At 39.5% G+C, this 27859-nt stretch overlaps 1 protein-coding gene across 4 annotated transcripts in view; it reads right to left on the reverse strand.

Moving 5' to 3' along the window:
• Positions 1-27859, reverse strand: part of VDR (vitamin D receptor) — a 103707-nt gene that overhangs the window by 54523 nt on the left and 21325 nt on the right. For all 4 annotated transcript variants that reach the window (XM_083353676.1, XM_083353679.1, XM_083353677.1 and 1 more), the window contains one exon: positions 4987-5058. In XM_083353676.1, the coding sequence (XP_083209802.1) occupies positions 4987-5058 (72 nt within the window). The remainder of the gene's footprint in view (positions 1-4986; positions 5059-27859) is intronic.

Raw genomic sequence — 27859 nt, forward strand, 5'->3', positions numbered from 1 at the left:
AGGTAATAACTCACCCCCCATAGTGAGGGGTGGGATATCCTGAATATTGAGGGTCATGGGTGGAAAAGATGTTTTTCAAAGAGACTCTGAGAAACCAATTTTATGTATTTGGATCTGCATTGGCTTCCGGTTGCCCTCCGGGTGAGATTCAAGGTGCTGGTAATGACCTATATCCCTAAATGGCTTGGGTCCGGGATATCTGAGGGAACACCTGCTGCCAGCATCAAGTTCCCTTCGTCCAGTGCGCTCCCACATGGAGGGTCTTCTCAGGGTGCCGCTGGTAAGATTGCTGGCGGGTAACGCCCAGGGGGAGGGCCTTCTCTGTGGGTGCGCCTGCCCTCTGGAACCAGCTGCCCGTGGAGCTGAGGACTGCCCCCGACCTCCGTTCATTCCGCCGGGACCTGAAGATTTGGCTCTTCAAGCTCTCTGGCCCAGGCTGAGAATTTTAATTTTAATTTTAATTTTAATTGGGGTTTTTTACTCTTTCAGGGACTGTTATAATCTTTTTAATTGTTTTTAATTTTTGTATTTCTTGTTTTAATTCCCTGTAAACCGCCCTGAGTCCTTCGGGAAAGGGCAGTATACAAATCCAATTAAATAAATAAATAAAATAAATAAATGGTCTGCATTCCTTGATTTAGAACATGGTGGGAACATATATCTGTATCTATCTATATCTATCTACACACACACACACACACACACACACACACACACACACACACACAAATTTTAAGAAAGGATTTGCCCTTTTACCTGTACTTTTGGCCAAAGGGAAGAAGAATTTAGTTTTACTTTCCATTTACCTCAAAGTTACGTAAAATGGGTTGGGGAAATGGCACTCTCTATTCTCTTTTTTTTCTTGCTAGCCCTCTCTTACTTTCTCATTGCCACTTCAGGAAAGCTAATATTTATTTGAAATAGATGCTTTTTTTAGTTTTGTTTAAAAATAAAAAGAGGTTGCTACACAAATTTCTCTTTTCCATTTATTGGAAACGCTGACCTTTAAGTGTGGCAAACGCTGACCATCTGTCCAAATAGGAAGTGTTTTCATTAGTGATTATTATTGACTGCATGTTTAAATTTATACTAACCAGTTATGAGTTAATCTTTGTCACTGTGCGTTAACATTTCATGTATATCAGAAATGACAATCAGACAAGCAATTAATGTACGTCATGTTGCTTTTTCATGAATGAAAATCTCACAATGCTCTGCTCATAGCAAGATCAAGAAGGAGATCCTCTGGAAATTTGCTTTCACTACTGCCTACATTATAATATTCACCACAAAAGTGGAACTGTCATTTGGAACGTTAGTTTATTATCTGGATAAAAATGATTTAAGAGAGTAATGTCACTATTTCAAATCTCTTATTTTACTAAATGAAAGATAAGCATTTAAGCTTAAATGTCTTTTGGTTTGGCTATAAAACACTTAGAAAGTTGAAGAATCTGAAATACTTTCTCATGTGCCAGAACAGCTCCCAAACAATGTTACCTCTCTGGAAGCCACGATTATAAATTGAAATCTTAGTTTATAACTCAGGACGGAGAAGTCTGCTTATTTATTTAGTTACCAAATTTATATGGCCATCTGTCACACAAGAAGTGACTCTGGGCGGCATACAACAAAAAAAAGTATAAAACAATAAACATGTTAAACACAGTCATATTAAGAAAGTTAAATACGAATACACAGACACAGACACAGACACAGACACACACACACACACAGACACCGAAACACACACACACGATTTGATCAGGAACAGAGCCCCCCTGAAGATCTCGCAGGTCCCCTGAGACCTCCAACCCTGATGACAAAGCCGGGTCCTGAGGAATTTCCTGAAAATAAGGAGGGATGGAGCTGGCCTCACTTTGGAGTCAGAGGAATGTTCCATAAGGTGGGCACTATGGCAGGGAAGGCCGCTTCCTTGAGCTCCAATGCGTAGCTTCCTGTGAGACGAGACCTTTGCTAGGGTTCAGCTGAAGCCTGCGGTTTCCCATCCAGACCCTCACAGCTTTCAGACACCAAGATAAGATGTCCACTGCATCACATAATTCGCCTGGGGCAGAGATGTATAATTGGGTATCAGCAGCCTATTGATAATACCTCACCCCGTGGCAGTGGATGAGCCCACCCAATCGCCTCATGTAGATGTTGAATAGGAGCAGAGAGAGCATTGAAAATTGTGGCACCCCACACAGTAGGGGCCAGGGGCAGAATCTCTTCCCCCCCCCAATCACCACTGACTGGAATGAACCTTGGAGAAAGGAGGTGAGCTAGCACAAAACAGTGGTGCCCATCCCTAATCTCTGAACTCATATGGAAAGATGCCATAATTGATGGTATTGAAAGCTGCAGAGAAGTCAAGTCAGGCAAGGATGGGTACACAACCCGCATCCCACACTCACCACAGATCATCTGAAAGCAGGGCCAATGCTGTTTCTGACCAAACCCAGGTTCATTCAAGGTCCTCTGAAGCTGCTGTGCAATTACCCTCTCAACTACCTTTCCCAGAAGTGCCGTAAGGTGCTATTAATATTTAATATTTTTAGTAACTCAGTCTTGATTGGATTTTTCTTTAAACACTGAAACTATGTCTATAGAGCAGTGAAATGAAAAGAATACACACAAAGAATGAGGGGTATTTCCTTGGTTCAACATGTTTGTGAAGAACTTTAATACAGCCATGGATGACTACTAGGCAAATTAAGAATAACTGATTCTCTACAACTTTGGAAAAAAATATTAATTTAATACAATTAATCATTTCAGCTGATATCAGCCAGCCCAATGTTTATGTGTTTCAATACACTATGCATTAGGGCTGTGCTAGAATCACTACTCAGCGCTGCTCTGTACAGCAAGGTTTATGGCATGCAGCCCTGGACAGCTAGTAATTTGGCCCCGCAATATCGTAAACTTTTAACATGATTATATGATTTACATCAACTATTTTATATATTTTATATGTAGCCCAAGGCAATTCCTCTTCACTCAATCCAGCCCACAGCAAGCCAAACGGCTGGACACCCATGTTTTACAGCTTATTCTAGCCCAAGGGCTCAGATTATCTTTGTTAACCTGGCATACTACAAATCTGTTGGGACTAAAGAATTCCAAATGAAGGAGAGCTGAAAGCAACCACTTTACTATATTTGCTGTAGCCATTGCATTATGGTTGAAACCTTCAGAAACATACATGTTCCTATTCAAAAGGAGAAGATGTTAGCTCCGCCCCCTCTACCACTGCTCTCCATATGCAGAGTGACTCTGCAGAGGACAGCCTTCCCTTTTTCATGGAAAGTCTTTGGTGCAAGTTAGGACTCTTGAAAATTCATGATCCTGCATAGTGAGTAGACTAAGGAATCCTCTGCTGAAAACAATCCTTTCTGTGGAGGAAAAACAATCATAATTGTGGTTCATTATCTCTCCTTGGGTGAAAGACTGTCTTCTTTACCACATCAGAGGAGGGCATTCACTGAGACGAAGACAAATGATCACTAAGCATTTTCTGTTGATGAAGCTAGGCTTCACCATCCTTGTCTCTCATCAACCTTTCATTTCCCCCCCATTTCCATGGTTGCATTCCATCAGCACACAACACACTCTAACATAAAAACTTAGTGTTCCACCATAAATGTTATGAAGTACAAGAGGAATAATATAGCTCAGGGCTTTTCAACCTTTTCACCCATTGTACAAATTTTAGGATATGGCAACATCCGAGTACCACATCGCCCAGCAAGGTGTCAAAAATTTGATGACCCAAAAAAAAAAAAGAGGAAAAAAGTGATAAAGTACAGGTAGTCCTCGACTTACAACAGTTCGCTTAGTGACTGTTCAAAGTTACAATGGCACTGAAAAAGTGCCCCCCAAGCCACAGCCAGACAAGACACCTGCTTGCCCGCCCGGCGGTGTTCTTCCTCCTGTCCGAAGTTTTCATTGTTGTGAGCATTTCTGTTGAGGATTGGCAGCAGGGGTGGGGTGGGGTGTTTGGTTTTTATTCCCCGTCTGCTGGGTGGTTGCAGCAGGTTTGGGTCACTTCACATGACCCTGTGACACTGTGACCGTCATAAATAGGAATCAGTTGCCAAACATCTGAATGTAAACCACAAGACCCTGGAGATGCTGCAACATTCCAGCTGATCAGCGCTTCTTCTGGGCTCAGCAGAAGCACCAGGTTCAGTGCTGAGCTCCAGCTGTAGCCTGGCACTGATCCTGGCACTTCTACTGAGCCCTGACAGCCCCGAAGAAGTGCTGATCCTGGGCTTCCACTGAGCCCTGACAGCCCTGCAGTCCAGCCATCTCTCGCTCAGGCTTGTGTGGTGCTGCCATTCCCCTCCCCCGCTACCACTTTTCTAGGATGGTTGCATACCACCTGCCAGGTGCCAATGTACCACAGGTGGTACCCGTACCACTGGTTGAAAAGCCCTGATATAGCTAACAATGTCCACTATGTGGACATAAATGCTTCCTTAGTATTTTATAATAAAAAGAAGTGAGTATAAAAGCATTTTTGCTATTATAAGAAGACAACAAAGAAGCAGAGAACTATCTATTGTCTTCATTTTGCAAGTGAAAGACTGACATCATAAAATAAGAGATGTCCATCTTAAAATTGCTTGGTGAGCTTATAGCAGAGATGATCAGAATTTGCTAACCTAATTCAGAATTGTATTTTTTCTCACACAAGCACTTAAGTTATTTAAAAGTTGCCATCTTTGTACCTTAAAAAAAGTTGGCCACAGCTGCAAGAGAATCACATTTCATTCAAAATCAGCCCTACATCAGCTGCAGATTCCAATACCAAGAAAATATATGCAAGAAACTAGGCTGTTGAAAAAGGATCAAAGATCAGGCTTTTCAGCATGGCTGAAACAACATAATTTCAAATACATAATATCTTTCCTCTCTGGCAAAAACAATATCTTATTTTACTTCACGGGAACGTTTTTGCAAAAAAGTGAGATACTTTACCAATATCCAGATCATCTGGGATACTCTGTTGATATAATTCCCACGAGCTCTGAAACTCTGACATGGATCCACCTGCAATCCAAAATTTGCATTAAAAAGTTAACCTCCAAGAATTATCAAGAGAGTATTCAAATCTCACCTCCTGCTTTGAGTTTGGGAATTTATTCTACCTTTTAACTCGAACCTTACTGACGTAAGCAACGTACTATAAAGAGTGAGGTGTGGCACTTGGCACATAATTCACCACACCTAAACACCAGTCACAAAAAATAAGATGTCACTTCAGTACAGCTTCTTGTAACATCATCTCAGCAATGTGAGAGATAATGCTTGTTCCAGTCACTGTAAGGAAAACTGCGTGAGTCTACGGCAGTCAAAGATAAGGAGGAATCAAACAGCACCTTTTCTAGCTGAAAATTTGTATTAAAAAGACACGTTTGTCATCTCATGAAGTGAACTGCGATTGACAAAAAGCGTGTGCCTTTTAATAAAACTTGTTAGATGGAAAAAGTGCTACCAGATATTTTTTGAGCAACGCAAAGGAACATTTGAAAAGTGTCAAAGATATTAAAAACTAGCTACATGAGGGGCCTTCAGCACAGGAGGTGTATTCTTTCCTAGAAAAAACACACAATTAAACAGAAGGGAAATGACAATATAAAAAGGGGAAAAAATTCTTCACAGTTTATCTGACACATATTTCTAAACAAGACTGTAAAATGTAGTTGTTTTCTAGAGTGAAACAGAAGTAGATTTCATTTATCATAGCCAACTCATCGTCAACAGGCTTACTTATCCAAAATACTTAAACTGGCACTTAGGAATTTGAAGAATTGTTCAGGTTCATGAATTTGCACTGCTGATGGTTAAACTTTGTTAGTCCACCACAGATAGAATAGTACAATAGTACAATCTGCACAACACAGACCTCTAAATGCCACTTAAAAAATTGAACAAATACCCCTTTTCTAAATTATATTTATTGAAGTTATGGGTATTTGTTTGAAAAGTGCATAAACTAACTCTTCTTAATTTTCAATGTAGCTTTTAGAATTCAATTCTATCATTCAGTATAATACAATAACTGACTATTGAACAGAAGAGTAGTTAAGCGCACTACAATCCATCCTGAGCTGGCTATCATTTATTATACAGACAAGATCCATACAGTCCATGGAAGGCAGATTTGATAAGCAAAGATGATGACTACAGCTACTTTATGTTATTATACCATACATATATTTCAGTATGACTCAACATTCTTTTCAAGAATTAGACTGATCCTTTGTAAGCATACCATACACAGAAAAATAAAAATCCCATCTTTGTGCATATTTTGTGAAAGGTTATATTACTGCTTCTTTAAAAAAAATACTTTGCAGCATCAGGTCCCACTCACAGCACTTCTCCAAATTCACAAAACTACAGTCTCCTACTTTTGGAATTAATCCTTTTGGTTACTGGGTAATTTCAAATTACTGGCTAATTATAAAATATGAATGTAGTCCTCAGATTTCACAAGAACAGTGACTTCTTAAATACCATCAGATATATCTAAATTTAGTGCTGAGGTTGGCCCTTGAGTAGATTATCATTTTGAAAGGTTGAATTACACCAACTCACTGGGTATAAAATAACCAAATTTAAGATTAGGTTTTGCAAATTCCAAATCTTTATGCTAGCAGGAAATTAAATTAGTAAAGATGATCACAAGTCACTTCCATCCATAAATGAGATTCAGAGAGGAATAAAATAGAAATCTTCTAGCCCATTCCAGCAATTTCAGAATTATGGCAGCATTATTATTTGATATTAGTTGTTTCATTATTAAAGAAATACCGAATGATCTCTTGGTGTATGTTTATGAATACCGACACGAGCCACAAATCAACACCAATAACAAATCTGGCACTCCCAAGATATTTTCACTTCTCTTAGGCTGGAGACGATCTTTCTGATGATTTTACTGATTCCCCCCCCACACACTTTTTTTTTGCCTATCACATAGACAGAGAGACAAAAACAGATTGCTTAAAACATACTGGGAGGATCTGTTCTCCGAAATTTGCAAATTATTTCACTACTTTTCTTCTTATGTTTGGAATTTTTCCTTCAGATAACTGGAGTAAAATAATATCTCCTAAATGTTACAATCTTTCACTTAAAATTGAGGGACAAGCTTAAGAAAAACCTCACCAGAGGACGCAGCAAAATCTGTGCACTGGAAAAGTAGCCTGGTTCATACAAGCTACACCATAATTGGGTTTATTCAACTTTAGCATGACATACTGTGGTGGACCCAGCAAACTGTAGTTTATTCAATAAGCCAAGATAAAACAAACCATGGGTTTGTGTGACATGAAGCTTATTTTCAGATGAGATACTCTCCATGGAATCTTAACTACTAGTGGCCATAATAGGGTAAAGTAACTGTTTTTAAAGATTTTATTGTACATTTCTTTCCCAGTATGCTATAGTACTATAGTCCCTTGGCCTCGTTTTTCTCAGTTCCAAGAATTAGTTCTTAATTAGCTCCATATGATACGTACCCACATGTGAAATATTAAAGAGGCAGAAAAATTTTCTCTAAACACACTCAAGAATATATCATTAAACAACGACTAACACATATTTCTGATGAAATTCTCAAATCTTAAGCAGCTACTTCATAATTGTCCCTGTGGGAAAGGGCCTGCCAGTTTCATTACAGCATTCACAGTTTATTGCTCTTTGGCTAAAATTCAGGGGTAGGCAACTTTGGCTCTTTTATGACTCGTGGACTTCAACTCCCAGAATTCCTCAGCCAGCATGGCTCAGCTTGGAAACTCTCCCTTTCCCCTCAGCATGGCTGGCTCAGGAATTCTGGGAGTTGAAGTCCATGAGTCATAAAAGAGCCAAGGTTGCCTACCCCTGGGCTAACTGAAGAAATAACATGTAACAAGTCTGTGGAATTCCCCTCTCTGGCATTTGGTTTTTAACAACGAAACTGTGGTTTAAATATTTACAAATAAATAAATAAGCTAGCCAGCATAGTGTAAGACAGTGGTTAAGAGTATGGGCTAGGATCAGGAAGAGAGCAGAGTTCTAGTCCACACTAAGCCATGAAAGCTCATTGTGGGACTTTGAGCCAGCCACTCATGGTTACCCCAGCCCAGGGGTCGGCAACCTAAAAAAGAAAAAGAGCCACTGGGAACCGGTTCCATCACAAATTAAAAAAAGAGGGAGCCGCGTGCGTGTGTCCATGCACGCGCATGCGCAAAAAGGTTTTTTGCGCATGCGCGGACGCACGCGGCTGCCATTTTTTAAAAAATGAGATGGAACCGGTTCCCGGTTGCCCGATGGCGACGGCCCGTCTGCAAAGCTGCCGCTTTCGGCAGCTTTGCAGACGGGCCGTGGCAGCTTCCGCAAAGAGCGGCGCCCCTGCCCATTCCGAGAGGTGCGCGCGCACCTCTCCGAACGACCGGAGGTGTGCGCGTACCTCCGCGCGAATGGGCAGCGGTGCCGCTCTTTCAGGAAGCCCGCCGCGGCCCGTCTGTGAAGCTGCCGAAAGCGGCAGCTTAGCAAACGGGCTGCGGCAGCTTCCGCAAAGAGCGGCGCCCCTGCCCATTCCGAGAGGTGCGCGCGCACCTCTCCGAACGACCGGAGTTGCACGCGCACCTCCGTGCGAAGGGGCAGCGGCGCCGCTCTTTCAGGAAGCTGCCGAAAGCGAAGGGGCAGCGGCGCCGCTCTTTCAGGAAGCTGCCGAAAGCGGCAGCTTCCTGAAAGAGCGGCCCGCTGCCCGTTCGCGCGGAGGTACGCGCGCACCTCCCCAAAGGTTTGGGGAGGTGCGCGCGCACCTCCGGTCGTTCGGAGAGGTGCGCACGCACCTCTCGGAATGGGCAGGGGCGCCGCTCTTTGCGGAAGCTGCCGCGGGCCCGTCTGCTAAGCTGCCGCTTTCGGCAGCTTCACAGACGGGCCGCGGCGGGCTTCCTGAAAGAGCGGCACCGCTGCCCGTTCGCGCGGAGGTACGCGCGCACCTCCCCAAAGGTTTGGGGAGGTGCGCGCGCACCTCCGGTCGTTCGGAGAGGTGCGCACGCACCTCTCGGAATGGGCAGGGGCGCCGCTCTTTGCGGAAGCTGCCGCGGCCCGTCTGCTAAGCTGCCGCTTTCGGCAGCTTCACAGACGGGCCACGGCGGGCTTCCTGAAAGAGCGGCACCGCTGCCCATTCGCGCGGAGGTACGCGCGCACCTCTCCAAAGGTTTGGGGAGGTGCGCGCGCACCTCCGCCCATTCGGGGAGGTGCGCGTGCACCTCTCCAAATGGGCGGTGCCACTCTCCATTTGGAGAGGTGCGCGCGCACCACTGCCCGTTGGAAGAGGTGCGCGCGCACCGGGCGGCTGGGAGCCGCAAGAGACGGCTCAAAGAGCCGCATGCGGCTCCGGAGCCGCAGGTTGCCGACCTGTGCCCCAGCCTATCGCACAGGAAATAACAGACTTCAAAATGTTTGTTGGGTAATTTTCTGGTGAAAGACTACAACAGCTATTTATTGCATGTATAGATTGATGTATTTATTAAATGTATAAATAGGGGTATATAAATCTTCCTAAACAGGAAAATACCACAATATTTTTCACCCTCCCTATAGTTTTTCATAAGATTTAAATGTGGCACTTAATTTTTATTAATAAAAATACAAATAGATTTTTTAAAAAAAATAATAGAAGTTCTCTATTTAAATACTGACACCAATACACATTGTAGAGTATGCATTATTTCCTGATATTATGAAGCACCTAGTACTGATCCTGCAGGTTTTAAAACTTATTTTTCAATTATAATAAATGATCCATTTTATGGTTTAGATGTAATCATTAATTTTGAATTGATCCCTGAACTGAAGATAGCATATTGGGGTAGTAGAATAAAAAACATTCACAAGTAAATGGAATAAGTCTGCCAAAATGCATCCGATATTTACCTCTTCGCAGCTAACAACAACAAATATTTATCTCATGGATATATTTAAGAGACTATTCAATGTAAAGTGAAATAACAGACTAATGTAATAACTGTAATGAAATAAAGGAGTTATGCCACCATAAATTTTAAAAAGAATACGACCAGACAAAACATGCAGTATTTTACTGTCAAGGTTATCTTGTGAAATTCATCAAGATGTTCCAAACACCATTGGCAACTTAGATTTTCTGGAAAAATGCTCAAGCATTTTAAGGGAAGGTTTTCAGTAAATGCAACCAAAATTCTTTGTTTTCTGCCTTGTCAGAAAATTTATGCATGTCCCAAGTTTGGAACAAAGATGTCATACATAAATGGTTTACAAATTGTACAGAATTCAAAGAAAGTTCAACACTTCATTTGCAGATAGATGCAATTAAAAACAGAACCATTTCATGCCATGTAAATTTAGAGCACAAAATAAATGCTTGGGGGAACTAAAACAACTATAATTTAACCAAGCATTTCATAGAATCAAAGTGTCCTTCTGAACACCTAAATGGCCAGAGAATTTGACAGGGATAAACAACAGTATAGTCTTTCTATTACAGCTGATCTGTGACTCCAAGCATTTTAGGAAGTACTGCCAATGGGAAATAATGCTGGGAGTTGTAGTTCAGCTGCAACGCTTAGAATAGCAGAAGTTGCTGATGCCTAAAAGTGAGTTGGAGAACGAGCAAGATGTTCTGATAAGGGTACATATAGTTCTTTGACACGTAGAGACAAGGCCTTTACAGCTAAGGTTAATTTTCAATCACCTGGTAATTATTAAAACTAGAAGTCTTTGGGGTTTTTAAGTTCATTAACATCAAATTAGCTGGATAATTTTACACTTCTCTTATGTTTGATATTCTTAATCAGTTTCCAGACATAATCTCATTTTGCTATCTGTACACTTTGTCTGGCTCTTCAAAAATTTGATTAAGAAATTGTATAAATTTTTGTTAAGCTTAAAGATGGAAGATGAACAGGTAAAAGAAACAATGATAACATGGGGCTAAAAGCTTTGGGTGCAATATAGTTAGAAAATTGGAAAAATATTTGGAAAAGAAATTATAAAATAACAATGGCAACTACATATAAAGAAAATCTGTACAAAATGTTTTATAGATGGCACCTATCACGGGCCAGACTAGCAAAAATGTTTAAAAATATATCTAGCAATTGTTGGAAAGGTAGGCAAAAAACCAGGCGTGTACTATCATCTTCGGTGGACGTGCCCTAAAGCAAAAAGAATTTGGACAAAAATTCATACTTGGTTAGAAAAAATGTTAAGAAAGCATACAGATTTTAAACTAGAATTATTTTTATTAGGTATAATTACAGGAAAATATGAGAAAAAATATTTAATGGTACATGTACTAACAGCAGCAAGAATTGTTTACACACAGAATTGGAAAAAATGAAGAAACACCTTCTGAAGATGATATAATCAAGAAAATACCGTAATGTGCAGAAATGGACAGGCTCACATTGAAGATTAAAGAAAAAGAAGATACAGAGTATTTTCAAATATGGGATGTATCTTACCAATGGCTGGAAAGACAGGGTAGAGATTAGGATTTTACTACATGTTATTAAGATAAGACCCAGACAGCACATTCTTTAACAGGCACTTATAGAATGTAGATTTATTTTTAAAAAAATGAATAAAATATATATTTTTAAAAAATTGAATTTGAGATAGATCCATGATTATGCAAGGCTTTATAAACTCCAACAACTTTTATCAAAATAGTCCTGAGAAAACAAAGGGGCTTTTCAGGTTTCCAAGCTGAAGATGCGGATATTTAGCAATGCTTCACAATTGATTGGAATGTTTATGAAGCACCTTTTTTAAAAAAAAAAGTCATTAAAGCAGCTGCATGGTTTGCAAAGCATCCACAACTGTTTCAGAAACAGGGTTGTTTTTTTTTACTTCCCAGCCAATTCTACAGACCCAGGATTTCCTGGTGATCTTCTACTCAAGTGGTAAACAGGTCTGACTCTTGAGTTTTGGGATCAGCAAAGTTTGAGTACCTGTTGCCACCACCTAGATAGGCAAGCAGCCCTGGGGCTGAAGTTCAACTCTGATGGGGCTCAAGGTTGACTCAGCCTTCCATCTTTCCGAGGTCAGTAAAATGAGGACTCAGATTGTTGGGGGCAATATTAAAAATAAAGCTTACACTGTTAACCACCCAGAGAGTGCTGTAAAGTGCTATGGGGCAAGATATGAGCCTAAAGGCTATTGCTATCTGTGGAAGAGAACAGCTGACAGCAAATCAGAACTCCTGCACTACTATTTGCTGGATCTTAGTATCCATCACAAACTTACAATTGCTATAATCTACCAACTATGAGTACAGTCCATGGGATGATTTGGGGGGCTTAAACAGATCATGGCGTAAATGCCATGAACAGTGGCAAGAAAGAACAGTGTATCATGATGTACACCGAATTACAGCTGAATTGTTTTCACTGAACAATATAGTGTGTGGGGGAAGAGACGAGAGAATGTTAGTTGACAGACATATGTGGATTTGCTAAAACCTTACCTCAGTGAAACATATCAGACTCAATAGTCTCAAGAGTACAGAGAAGAGAACAAAAATAATCAGGGGACTGGAGGCTAAAACATATAAGGAATGGCTGCTGGAATTTGGTATGTCTAGTTTAACGAAGAGAAGGACGAGGGGTGACATGATAGCAGTGTTCCAATATCTCAGCGGCGGCCACAAAGTAGAGGGAGGCAATCTATTCTCCAAAACACCTGAAGGCAGGACAAGAAGCAACAGATGGAAACTAGTCAAGGAGAGAAGCAACCTAGAACTAAGGAGAAATTCCCTGACAGTTAGAACAATTAACCAGTGGAACAACCTGCCTCCAGAAGCAGTGAATGCTCCAACACTGGAAGTTTTTAAGAAGAGATTGGACAACTATTTGTTTAAAATGGTATAGGGTTTCCTGCCTGAGCAGGGGATTGGACTAGATGACCTCCAAGGTCTCTTCCAACTATATTATTATTATTATTATTATTATTATTATTATTATTATTATTATTATTATTATTATTATTATTATTTGTGAAGAACTGATTTCAGACATAGTTTTTCAGATATTGTCATTATTACTGCTTTCACATAATGGGTGACATCCTTTGCTTCACCATAGCTTCCCGCTGATGGTAGTGCAAAATTGGCAATCTCAAGCCAGGATTCAGAATATTCAAATCCTGGAAGAGTGAAAAAAACTTAATCTACTACGTAAATTGAGAGATACATTTATGCTAGATCAGGGTAGGCAGACAGGCAGGCATCATTTTTATAAGCCAAGAAACAATTGGAAAGGATTTAGATCAGGGGTCCCCAACCCCCGATCCGTGGACCAGTACCGGTCTGTGGCATGCCAGCAATCGGTCTGCACAAACAAGCAAAGCCCCATCCGTGGGATGTAGGCAGCACACAAAACCATACTCTCTGGTCCATGGAAAAACCTTTCTCCACGGAACCAGTCCCTGGTACCCAAAAAGTTGAGAACCTCTGATTTAGATAATCCATTTCATTCTTTAAAGCTGCAAGTCTTCTCAACAACCTTCACCAGGAAAAGAAGGTAGGAGACCAGGCAAAAGTTGTCCAGAACTATACAACTCTTCTCCAAACCTTTCATGTGATACCATCAAGGTTCTTTTATTGAGTGATCAGGAGGGGCAGACTTCATCTCAACCCTAATAAAATCAAGGAGCTGTACTTTTAGTTCCCAACACTAATCTAAAGATTTTCCATTATTAACTCTGAATCAGGTAGCACTTCCCTTGATAAATTTAGTGTGCAACTTCAAGATCTTTTTGGACTCATAGCTCCTGCTCAAGGAAGCCACAGTCAAAAGGCCTTTTGCACCAGGTATCTCTATTCTTGTTTTGAAAAGCTCTGCTTTTGCTTCCAATCACTCATGAGTCCTTACTCAGTTGGACTACTACAATGTACTTTAGATAAGGCTGCCCTTGACAAGCATTCAGGACCTGCAGCCAGTCCAGAATGCAGCAGTGTGTAAGCAGTTCACTTATTCTTAAACTGGTTTGTTTTATGGTTTTTTTAAAAAATATGTTTTATATCTAGAATTACTGTATTAGCTTAGATTTCTTAAAAGGGGTGGCTACAAAAATTGCTAAATAAAATGAAACTTGTTAAAAGTTATTTCACTATTCTGGCTAACTGATATCACAAGATTTCTTTAAAAGGTTTAGAAGACCTCCACTATATTCACTACGGCTTTTGGAAAGGCTCGACATCCTCACAATATACAACAGCTGAATCCTGGAGGAACGACAGGTCAAGTGATCTCACTCTCCTGTTATTCACTGAGTAGGATAAAACATTGGGTAAATAGGTCCTTAATATTGTTTCTTAGCATTCACAATGTATCACATAATTTTCTTGATAACTCCTACAGCAATAGCTATATAATAAGGCTAGAATTAATCTACCTGTATTACAGGCTGCACAGTATGTCTGCAAGAGATGCTAATTTGATGAAGGCTGCACCAGCAAATTCACAACTGAAGGAAGGTTTGAGAACTGGGAATTTCCCAAATTACAGTCTATCCCAAGCTATGATGCAATCCTGCTGTTATTACCTGTAAGCTGCATAATTCTTAGATAAGAGACAAAGCTACATTTACTAAATTCTTCCATGATGCTGGAGTCTTCTCAGCTAAACCCGGATATTGTGGTCTTTGGTTTACTGCTGAGGATGAGCTACAGAGCACGGTAGAATTTTGAGTTTCATCTGCATAATCATCAAACTGAAAGTGGATCCTTTGATGAAGGAATGATTATACATGATACAACTTGCGTTATGTCAAAATTCAGAAATATAATTAAGTGCCTTTTGATAGATCTCCAAGAAATTTACCTCTACCTGCTGAAGGAATTATACCCAGTGGTGAAATTCAAATAGGTGAACAACCAGTTCTCTGTGTGGATGCTGCTTCCGGAAGTCCATTCTGGGCCTGGGCAACAAAAAATTAGCTACTGGTTCTGCCGAAGTGGTGAGAACTGGCTGAATCCCACCACCACTGAATATACCCCAGAAATCAGGTTTTCCACTACGCATTTTCTTTGATCAGAGTGTGATTTTTGCTTTGATAATCATTTTAAATTCAGTTGAAACATTAGTTTTTAAGGCAAGATGAAACATGAAGCCATACTTCCCTTTTCTAATAATCTAATAATCCGGGAAATTCTTATTTAATTATGTTGCACAATTCCCAATATTTATTATTTTGCAATTTGAAATAATACTGGAATACAAAAAAAGAAACATGGCATTAAGAGGAAATTGTTGCTTCTTAATGGAAAACAGTTGTTAAAAAGATATAGTTTGATCGATCCCCACAAGCCAGACCAATGTAGGGGCCTTCATAGTTCTCAAATTTAGATTTGTTTTGCATATGTTGCCCATGAAGGTAGATGATGTCATGACAAAAGAGCAAACAGGCTGCCCCCAATATGTACAGAAAACATTGAATGGACTTGTCCTATTTTAAGTCCCTACTAAATCCCACTGACCTTACTCCTACCAAATTAGTTACAGTGGTTTCTCGGTTGATATAAGAAGTGACTACGGTACTTACCTAGATAAAAATTGTGCTGTATTTTGCTGTTATCTCTGAGACTTTGAAACAAGATACATGTACTTATGTAAAGAATGCTATTGTAAAGGCTAGCCTAAGAGAAGGTAATGTTGATCTCTATATCTAATTTATATCTAATTATCTATCATCTATCTATCTATCTATCTATCTATCTATCTATCTATCTATCTATCTATCTATCTATCTATCTATCTCCAAACTATAGTGGGATTTGTGCCAGAAATATTTACTCCCTTTTATGATAAACCTGCAACAACTATTGGAGGTTCATATGAATCCATCAAAAAGACCTCTCTGTAAAGAGTCCAGTGCTACTTAAGCAAGCCAAGTTTTTACAATATGGAATGAAGTTGAAAAGGACACGCTGGCAAACATGAAGAAAGCAAATTCAATCTTTCCCACACCTTTCAGATTTATTTTGTAAAGATAATATCTCAAGATGGATTGTGGTTCAGCTCTCTAGCCACATTGAACCTCAGCAAAAATAAGTTTTAACAAGCTTGCAACCCTTAGTTAACAGGCTCACAGAGGTCCAGCTCCTGACTTCCCATCCAAAGATGTATACGGATAACACTAGATCTGCACAGTGGAAGGGGGTAAATTCTGTGTCTGTATAAAATAATCATTACCAAGCCCTATAATAAGCAACTTGTTCTATGTAGTTTATGTGTAATCTAACGTGTGAGAGAGAAACAAATTTACACAAGACAGGACAGAAATCTGAAGAGTCATAATAAAGAAACGTCTTTGCTAAGATTGGCTTGAATATATCTGTGGATCTGGACACATATAGAAGGCTTCATAAAGGCATGTCATATCTCTGACACAATCCTTCATTTGACTATATGAATGCGTAACTTTCACGGAATTGCATGTTCCACCTTGCAGCTTTACTATGATTTGAACAATAAAATTCAGCAACATTTGGATGGAGACTTTTTGAAACCTCTCACCGTAAGAGCAAAAAACAGAGCTCTGAGGTGCAGGGTCAGATACGGAGAATCAGCACAGATTGGGGACAGATCACTAGCTACAGATGTTTAGCAAAGTATGTTTAGTAAATAGCAATGTGGAATAGGTATCTGACCAAAAGGTAAAAACCCATGTGATATCCATTTTTTTTCCTTTCACCTTTAATGAATGTAAAAGGTGAACTTTCTCTAAGATACCTGAGTGACAGTGGAATTGTTAAAGAATATTTAAAGAAAAACCAACATACATATATTTCTAGTACTGAAGCCTCCCTGTGGTGGACGTTACCTACATGCGTGGACTTCGTCTACATAAGTGACTCCATTGGCCCAGACATCCTGGGAATCAGGCTACAGTTAACGGTGATGTACAGGAACAGTGAACGGTACTATTCATGACTGCTTCACTATTCACAAGGAAGGAATTCCTTTTGCAGCATCACTGTTATCATGATGTGCCTGAAATAAAAATATTTTCTGATAGAAGGGGAAAATCAAGAACCAGGTCAAGCACATATAAGAAGGATATACAATGTATTGATAGAAATTGACTCAGAAACAGAATTTGTTAAAGATTGTATGATAAAATGGGCCCAGAATTTTCCCAGAATGGATACTTGGGAAAAGATTTGGGTCAGAAACGTAAAATTTACACAGGCTCAAAATTTAAGAGAGAATTTTTATAAAATGTTTTATAGGTGGCACTTAGACCCTAAAAAATTAGCAAGTATGTATCTGAACTCTCAGCCTAAATGTTGGAGGTGTGGTTGTGAGGATGCAATGTATTATCATATATGGTGGACTTGTAAAAAAGTCAAAGCTTTTTGGATTAAAATTTGGTGGAATATGCAGAAGATATTTAAGAAAAAGATAAGGTTTTCTCCACAGTTGTTTTTGTTGGTTATTATTACAGATTTTACTGTTATAGATACTAAATTGATGTTGAATTTAATTACGGCAGAGAGACTTTTAGTAGCGCAATATTGGAAGAAGGAGGAACTGCCTACTATACAAGAGTGGACTTTGAAAGTTTCTAACTTGGCGGAAATGGCAAAGATTTCAGCATATTTGAAAGAACAGTCGCAGCAGAGATATATTGTGGAATGGAGAAGATGGATCGAATATATTCAGAATAAATATGGGACTAAAAAGTTTCATTTAGCATTTGAATAAGTATTGGTTTTATATGATGTATTATTAGTTATTAGTTATTTGTTAATAATATAGTTATGTTTAAGGGGAGTTAAAGTGCGATAGAATTTAATGTTTTATTTGTGCTTGTTAGCATATTTTAGCTTTTGTAAAGTTTTATTTGTGCTTGTTAGCATATTTTAGCTTTTGTAAAGTTTATATTTTGTAAAGTTTAGCTTTTTGTAAAGTTTGTATTCAGCTCTGGGAAGTCGGGGGGGGGGAGGAGAGGGTAAGGGAGGGTTAGGGGGAGGGGAGGGGGAGGGAGGGAGTTTTTCTTTTTAAAAAATGTACTGTAAAACTTTTCAATAAAAAAAAGAACCAGAATGCTGATTATACATAAAGGTTTGAAAATATAGCCAAGTCTCTTTCATGCTCGATTGTGAGCCAATACTGATAAGGAAGATATGAGATGGAAAGCATTTTGGAGAAAAAGATGCTAAATTGGGCAAAATGCTTGATACCCAAATCCACTTGGCAATTTCTGGTTTATCAGGAGTCACAAAGAGATTAATCATTTCCTGGAACCAAGCCAATATCCAACAAATGGAGGATGGGGATAGCACTGATCAGGTAGATGACAGCAACATGAATCAACAACAACAATAAAAAGCAGGGTCTTCAGTACCATTAATATTGAGGCTAAAAGAGCTCAAAACATAGTATGATTAGTACGGTACTATCGCAAGGAATGACACCGAAACAGAGATGGGAACAGGCGCTTCATGTTACTCTGCATGAATGATTAACTGCCCTCTCATTTGTTGGCCTGCAAATCCATGATAAAAAAACAGCTACAAATGGAGTGCAATGAAGACAGATGCCCAACAAAAGGAGCATGCAGCAGTAACTGTATCTTTTATAAAGAACGTGGTTGGTTAGGGTGTCGAGTGAACAAGACAGAACAGATCTCGGGAATAGTATGTTCTGTTAAACAGACAGATCCAGCCATAGAGGCATGCAGTGCCTTCCGTTCTAGCCTTAGTTACAAAATATGTACAGTGCAAAGTAATTTCCTATTTTTAACCTGCTAACCTAGATGATGCTGTAAACATATACCCACTGACAGACAGAAGTTGCCAATTCAAGAACTGCGATTGGGCAATGTACAGTGTTAATTATATACATTTTCGCACATTGAAAATATAGGGAAACAAACAGCTATAAAATGAAAGATTTCCACTCTATTTACCACAAAGCAGATGTAATAAATATCCATGCAAATTGGAAGTTAATATTAATTAGATATTAATCACTGCATGCATAGATAATTAATATCTTACAAATCTCAAGCTGGACCCTGTCATACACAGTGCAGCAAGGTTTCTATACTAGATTTATCGCAGATCCCACGTGACTCTCTTCTTCGATAAAGGACATTTCTAGGGCAGAGAAAGAATGTTCGACAACAGAGATGATCTAATCTTCATGCCTTTCCCAACTCAGGCGCTAACTTGAATTTCCATGTTGTTTTTATTCCCATTTTCCTCACTAGAGTTGCTTTTCCACCCTTGTTGTACATGTTCCTTCCTCTTTCTTTTTCTTGTCAATGTTGCATCCACTTCACCTTGCACTAAATACGCCTTAGGTTGCGTCCACCCAACACATATTGATCTGCATCCACAAATGAAAGAACTTGGCTTGGAACTGTTGCACAAAACTACAGTTATAATTAACAAGGACCCTAAATACTGTACCTCCTATGATTTTATTACATATGGATTTTATTTGAAAGCTAAACAAAAGCTCTGCCCCCCCGCCGCCACACACACACACACACACACACACACACACACACACACACACACGGATTTATGCAGCCAATGTGACAGCATATTATGGGCCACAGTTGCTCTCAATTGGGAAACTCTCTTCAAAACAGCTACCAGCAGCCAAAGTTTAAAGAATCAAAGCTGACAGCAAGCAAATCAACAAACTCGGAGGTACAATCTGGCAAATCCCTCTATTTACCGTACCTTCTATATAGGGCAGAGGTATGAATAGTTTCCTTGAGACTACAGACAGCACTAATACTATGTTCTCCCTTGGAATCCAAAAGAACAATTGCTGCACAAAGATAGGGATTTTCAGGAGAATGTTAAAATATGCAAATTTGTTTTCAGACTGAAATGTAACATATAGATCAGGGGTGTCAAACTCAATTTCATTGAGGGCCATATCAGCATTGAGGTTGCCCTCAAGGGGCCGGGTGGGCGTGGCCTACTGGGTGGGCGTGGCCAGCTCTACATCGTTCGCATCAAGGGTGCCTATGGGGGCTTGGGCAGGAGTGGGACAGATCTGGGGGTCTCTGGCAGAAGGAGGGTCTCTGGGCCAGGGCCAAGGCAGTGGGGGCCGTTCCCTCACTGTTTCCAGGATGGCTTCGCGGGCCACATGAAACCACTTCGCGGGCCGGATCCGGCCCCCGGGCCTTGTGTTTGACATGTCTGATATATATCATCAGGCCTTCTTTGACCTTTTAATAGTCCCAGGCATTAAAATATATGTACACGTTTTAGAATTCTAGGACAAATAAGCAAAGAAAAAGAAGTAATTTCAATGGCAACAACAACAAAAAAAGATTTCTAATCAGTGAATGCATTATTTCTGCAAGCTGCTTTTTGGCCCTCTCTGGAAAAGCAGTGCTTTTTCCCTTGGCCAACATAATTTCCATACTGAGTCACTACCATCTTATTAGTCTGATGAGTAGCTACGCAATATTAGCCTTCAGTTAATAAAGCTGAAAATAAACACAGGACAGTTAATTTAACTGTGAAAGGTTTTGTACCTCTTCAAAGTCCCAGCTGAATGGGCATACATGCCCCAAGTTTCAGTCTATGTACTATATTACAAAGCGCCTCTCCTGACTCATCAGAATCCACTACTGTCGATCAATATAACTTGAGGTCTGAATAAGTATTGATGTGATATTTATATTGCTTGTAGTTATTTTATAAGAGTTAAAGTGCGATAGATTTAATACTTTATTGTTGTTTGCATATGGTAGATTATGATTGTTTCTACTTTTATACCTTGTATTTAGCTCTGGGAAGTCGGGGAGGGGGGAGGGAGGGAGGTGTTGGGGAGGGGGTTGGGAGGGGTTTTGTTTTATTTTGTTAAAAATAAAATGTACTGTAAAACCTTTCAATAAAAAAAAATATAAGTTGAGGTCTATACATTTGACCAAAGAATCCTTTGGAGATTTCTCAGATTCATGAGAAGCAGGAGAACTATGATTCATTATTTCACATATATCTACAAATTAATGTAAAAACCAGGAAAAGGGGGGGGAAGTAATAAAGTGGCATGTAGCTGATGAGATGTGATAAGGCACAAATACACGAAGGACTTTTAATCTAATGCTGATACATACTGTGGGGGTTTTTTTCCTCCAGTTATACCAAATACTTAACAAGCGCTGTAGAAATAGTAAAATAGAAAAGAGATACAGCGAGATGATCTAGGGAAGGAATATCTAGCAAAGAAACTATTAGAAAAGTTATCGAGGCTTTAAATTAGCAAAATGTTCTTCTCCCTTTTGATTGCTTCTCCTACTGGAGTGAGCAATCTGTGTGATTCCCTCCAACTCTGTTCCTGGGAATTTTCCGAAGACACTAAGATTGTACCATTGAATCTGGTGCAAATCAACCTTCTCGGTGGTACTCTTACTCTTTGTCTTAAATAAGCCCTTCAAGCAAGTAAATTTAATGCATTCATCACACACACACACACACACACACACACACACACACACACACACAACAAATAAGATAAAGGTGAGCCTCCCACTGATATCACAGAACACTTGTAACCTTCAGGGGCAAAAGCTAAAGTTTTTGATCCCTGGAAAAAAGTTTGTTTACACTCCATATTTTTTTTTCTTCACAGCATTCAGCATAGTGATAAGATATGGCTGCCCACAATCAGTAGCCCAGGAAAGGCCCGTTCTTCAGAAGTTAGTTAAATTTGAGCTGCAAGACCTGTGCAGCAGCGGTTCTGTAACCACATAGCTATTGACAAGACTTCTTTGTAACTGTATCCCCATAATTTGACCAATTAATCATCTGTATGATCCATTACTGACACTTCTGTAGCTAGAAGTGATATATGATGCCTGTGTACTGCGTGCACTATCAGTAAGCTGCATTAACATCCTGACTGATCAAAATACTTTTCCTTATATTGAAAATAACTTCAAGAACTGATACCATGTCTGAACTGAGAATCCAGTGTACGTTAGGAGCATGACACTTACCCTCAACAGCCCCGATGCTCCTACAGAAACTGTAGCCCAGCCTCCTTGTTCCTACACTTGATGATTTAAATGTCAAAGTATGAACCGGGGAATGGGGCGTTTTATTGCCCAGTAGAATTAACAAAGGAGAATATTTGAAGCTCGGGGTTGAAATGAGGGGTCCTTGGTGCTCTCTGAGCTTGGTTTTCTTGCAGACGTTTCATTACCCAAACTAGGTACCATCGTCAGAGTTGGAGATAATGAATTAGCATCGATGATGTTACCTAGTTTGGGTAATGAAACGTCTGCAACAAAACCAAGCTCAGAGAGCACCAAGGACTTCCCAGTGGAATTCTCTTGCTTGTAAGAATATCCAAATGCATAACAAATTCTGCTCCTGTTCATGCCAATCTGGATAGAAGTCATACAAATGGAGATGATTTGGGGATTAAAAAAGGCGAAACTGACTTAAATTTCTTGTAGGGGTTAAGGCACCAGGTTAGAGACCATGAGACTGTGAGTTCTAATCCTGCCTTAGGCATGAAAGCCGGCTGGCCCAGTCACACTCTCTCTCAGCCCAACCCATATGAAGGGAAAGTAGGAGGAGAAAGAATTAAATATGTTCACTGCCTTCAGTTACTGAATAAAAAATATGGGAGAGATGTGTCTGGTTTTTTTTTACTTGCATATGCTTCTGAACAAGGTAGAAGGTATATAATACTACAATATGTTTAACGCACTCTTCTGTACAGCAACCGTGCTCCCAAATTTCCAATTTATCTAAATCGTTTCCAAGTTACCTCCCAGTCTTTCAAGATTGTTTTTACCAGATCCAGTTGCTCTGAAAATTAATGAAACCAGCTCAGTTGCGGTTAAAGAGCACTGCAGCGCTCCTCAAATATTTAAATCCAACAGAGGGTAAGACTTTTAGGATGAGGTCATGTACGGAAAACCATTGTATGCAGGAGTTTCTTTCTAGTGATACAACAACATCAATGACTGCATTCTGCACATTATTTCAATGAAGCTGTAGTTCATATTACTGTTTATCAGGCATCATTCTTTCAGAAAATATTGTTCACCCAGATTTACGGAGACACTACCAATACCAACAAAGAAGAAAAATAATAGCTCTCAAAATAAACCAGCATGGCTTCATAAAGAACGCTCTGATAAATTGGCAGATAAAAAGGACAAGTATAAAAAGTGGAAAGACGGGCACATAACTAGGTCAGAATATCAGCAAATAGCCTGAGTCCACAAAGATGAAGTGAGGAAAGCTAAGGCTTAAAATGAACTAAGGTTTGCAACCAAAGTCAAAAATAACAAAAAAAAGCTTATTTCAACATGTAAAAAACAAGAAAAAAGTTAAGGAAATGATTGGTCCATTAGTGGGGGAAAGTGGCAAGAAGGTGACAAGCAACAGGGAGAATGCATAACTATTTAACTTGTTTTTTTGCATCCGTCTTTACACAAAGGGAAAAAACAGTCCAACCTATCAAAAACAGTGCCATAAAAAACAGAATGGAAACACAAGAAAATGGTGAGCACCTGTCCAGCCTAGATGAGTTGAAATCACCAGGACCAGATGGATTTCACCCCAAGGTTCTCAAGGAACTGGCAGATGAGATCTCAGAACCACTGAACTATATTTTTCAAAGATCCTGGAGCACTGGGGAACTACCAGAGGACTGGAAAAGAGCTGATGTAGTTCCCATCTTCAAAAAAGGAAAAAAAATGGATCCAGGAAATTACAGACTTATCAGCCTGACCTCAATAACTGGGAAGATTCTGGAAAAGATAATCAAACAACAAATCAGCGAACACCTTGATGCAAACAAAGTTATCACTAAAAGCCAACATGGGTTTGTCAAAAACAGATCATGCCAGACAAATCTTACTGCATTCTTTGACCAAGTGACAAAATTAGTGGACCAGAGGAATGCTGTGGATATAATTTATTTGGACTTCAGAAAGGCATTTGATAAAGTAGATCACAACCAACTACTTGATAAGATAGAAAAACGTGGGTTAGACATCATCACCACCAGATGGATTCATAGGTGGCTGACAGGTCGTACTCAGTGTGTGGTCCTCAATGGAACTGCATCTACATAGAGGGAAGTGTGTAGTGGGGTGCCCCAGGGCTCTGTTCTGGGCCCAGTGCTCTTCAACATCTTCATCAACGATTTGGACATGGGGATAGATGGGGAATTCATCAAATTTGCAGACGACACCAAGCTGGCAGGAATAGCCAATACTCCAGAAGATAGGCTTAAGATACAGAAAGATCTGGACAGACTTGAACACTGGGCACTATCTAACAAAATGAAATTCAATGGTTAAAAAAATAATGTTCTACATTTAAGCAAAAAACAAAACAAAACCAAACCCAAATGTACTGGTATAGTATAGGTGGTACCTTGCTCAATAGTGGTAACTGTGAGTGGGATCTTGGAGTCCTAGTGGACAATCACTTAAATATGAGCCAGCAGTGTGCTGCAGCTGTCAAAAAAGCCAACACAGTGCTAGGCTGCATTAACAGAGGGATAGAATCATGATCACGTGAAGTACTAATACCACTTTACAATGCCTTGGGAAGGCCACACTTGTAATATTGCATCCAGTTTTGGTCACCACGATATAAAAAAGATGTTGAGACTCTAGAAAGAGGACAGAGAAGAGCAACCAAGATGATTAGGGGACTGGAGGCTAAAACATATAAGTAACGGTTGCTGGAATTGCGTATGTGTAGTTTAATAAAGATGGGGACGTGGTGGCTCAGTGGGTTAGGACGCTGAGCTTGTCGATCAGAAGGTCGGCAGTTTGGCGGGTCGAATCCTGAGTGCCGCGGAACAGAGTGAGCGCCTGTTACTTGTCCCAGCTTCTGCCAACCTAGCAGTTCGAAAGCACGTAAAAATGCAAGTAGAAAAATAGTTTATTATGCGTATTATTTTGTGTGTAATTTATTATATTTATATAACGCTCTTCCTCCAGAAATCACAAAGTGATCTACAACAAAACTCAGTTAAAGAAATAAGAAAAAAAGAACATTACAACAATAGAAAAATAATAATAATCTGACGCAAAAACATCAAGCTGAGCACAAAGGTCGGAGACAAAAAGTATCTTTTCAAACATAAAAGAGGCCCAGCAGGCTTCCAGTGGAATATGACAAGGAAACGAAATGGGAAGAACAGAAGAACCTAAGGATTTATGACTATTTCCCCCCCCCCCAAAGTGTGCCTTAGAAAGAATCAAAATGCTCTGCTGAATCAATCAATATCAGGTGCCCCTTTTCAGCTGGATCTCTATTTACATGGAATTCAGTGCTTCACTTTAGCAGTGTGGAAAGGACTAAATCAAACTTGGGACTTCGGCTCCTACACCCCAGAACACTCTTCTATAGTTACACATGCCATCCACATTTAGATCTTGCTATATAAGTGAACTCTTTTTGTTACAAAATATTCGATCCAGAAGCCCTTTCTTCAAACCAGTGTCACTGCAAATATTTCCAGCTGCTACATGTATCGCGTAGGCTTTTAGTCTTGTGATCATGAAATGTCCTACTATTTAACGGAAAGTCTTTTCAAGAAGCTTTGTTGCATTTAAACGGTAGACACCTTTACTAATCACAAGTATCCTCTGAAATTTTGCACTTACGCCATGTTTATTATATTAAACTTTGGACAACAATGTACAATAATGGTTCAAATTTTAGCTTTGGAACATGCATCAATTTAATCATGTTGCAGCATTCCTATTTAAAATTTATTTCACTGTTGTATTACAAATCCTAATAAGTTATTTTGCTTAAATTTTGAAGAAATGTTAAAATTAAGTTTTCATACATGTGTCAACTCCCAATGTAACCTATTTGGAGGAAAACATGCAAATTTGTGTATTTTGGACTAAGGACTTGCCACGTCAGTCCTCTCCGACAGATTCCTGACCTGCCTATAAAGACAAAGACCCCATCCATATCTGCTCAGGATTTCTTAAAAAGAACACAGGTAATGGACACGGCCTTCTTAAACATTTAAAGTACTGCCTTTTTCTCTTAGAAACAGAACCAAACAGTCAGTTAACAACAACGTTGAACTTTGTGCACTCAGTCATAGCTGTAGGCAATTCTGCACTTTTTGCCAAGAATGTTTATTTTCTTGATACTGGCTTGCCCTATTAGACAGTACGGTGTAGCGGTTAAGGCATCAGACTAGAAACACAAAAAACATGAGTTCTAATCCTGCCCTGGCATGAAGCCAGTTGGGTGACTTTGGGCCAATCACTGTCTCTCAGCCCTGAGAAAGAGGCAATGGCAAATCATGTTGGAAAAGCCTTCCTAAGAACACTGTGGGGACTTGTCCATGTAGTCTCCAGGAATTAAAAACTGACATGAAGGTTGTGTGCCCTACTAGACCAGAAGAAGCAAACTTGTTAGGAGGAAAAAGTATGGTAAAAATTATGTTTATCCCTATTTTCAGATATTAACATTCAGTGAGAAAGTTAATTGCTACAACTATTATGCTACAATCATTTGAGGGGCTGCATATGGGTTGCATCCCTTTTTGCCAGTATTTAAATACCTGATCACACAATGACAAACTGAGCTTTGTGCATAAATTAAAATGCTAAAGATTATATTGGAGGCTGCTTTCATTTAAGGTAGAAACAAGATTAAAAACTTACCTGCACGGGACTTAGCTGCACCTCCTTTGAACTGCACGTTCAGTGAGTGACTGCTTGCTTGATCCCACTGAACATGCAATTTACATTCTTTTAGAGTAACTATCAAGTGACTCGGAGGCATGGCGAAAAGCACCAGCTTCCAATAGCTAATTTCCATTCTAGGACTGCTTTTGAGACTATTAATCTTGTTCTTTTATATTCAGGTTGCATTTGAAATAAGAATCCCCGGGTTTTTCTTCATCCACTCCATAAACATCATTAGTGTACAAAAAATACAGATGCTCGTGGTTTTTTTTGGGGGGGGGAGGGAGTTTCACAAATACACGTGTGCATTCTTTACTGTAATTTTTCTAGGTTTCTCCCGATTTAAATGGGCTTAATTCTGAAAAAGCGCATATACAGAATTTCCAAATGAATGTTATCAGCAGCAGTGATCATACTAAAAAAAATGTCTTTATCCACCATTAAAAGTTGCCATGCCTTTCGGCTAGCATTGTCTTTGAAGACAGCAAAGAAATTTCATTGCAATTGCTATTAGATTCTGTGAAACTTCCAAATAAATCAAATTACTTCTGAAGTTTTGTCTCTATTCAGTGCCAGGAATTTCTCATCAAATAAAGGGGGGGGGCAAAGTTGTGCCCATAAACACTTCAATAGATCACATCTGTTAACATTTTGCAACATTTTACAAAGAATCCTAAATGCATTAGTCATTCATTAAAACTGCAAGCCGTGTTATAACCCGTTTCAACAAGTATATCTTGCAATGCAAGGCTCTTATCAATATACGTACACTTTTTCATATACCAGCTTTTTTAAGAGCAACAATTATATTCCATATCAAATCCTTGGCATGTGCTGCAAATCTAACAGATCCCAAAGTTTGAACTTGATATCATTTGTTTAAGAGAAAAAAAAAGATTAATGATAGATACTATAATAATATCAGAATTCTCTGCACGTTCTTTCTGCCTCTCTAGCCATGGCTAAACATTGTATATAAATGCTAAATGCAGAAGACACACACACACACAGAGTGAAATTCTGCCTTCCATTTCAGCAGTGACAGTTCGCTTCAAAGCCATATTCTTCCTAGTCCCTTAATTAAGGACAGGGATTCTGTCCATCTCACAGAAATTCACAACGGTTTTTTGGGTGGGTGTTT

The sequence above is a fragment of the Vipera ursinii genome (genome assembly GCF_947247035.1).
Source record: "Vipera ursinii genome assembly, chromosome: 2".
In the NCBI taxonomy this organism is placed as follows: domain Eukaryota; kingdom Metazoa; phylum Chordata; class Lepidosauria; order Squamata; family Viperidae; genus Vipera; species Vipera ursinii.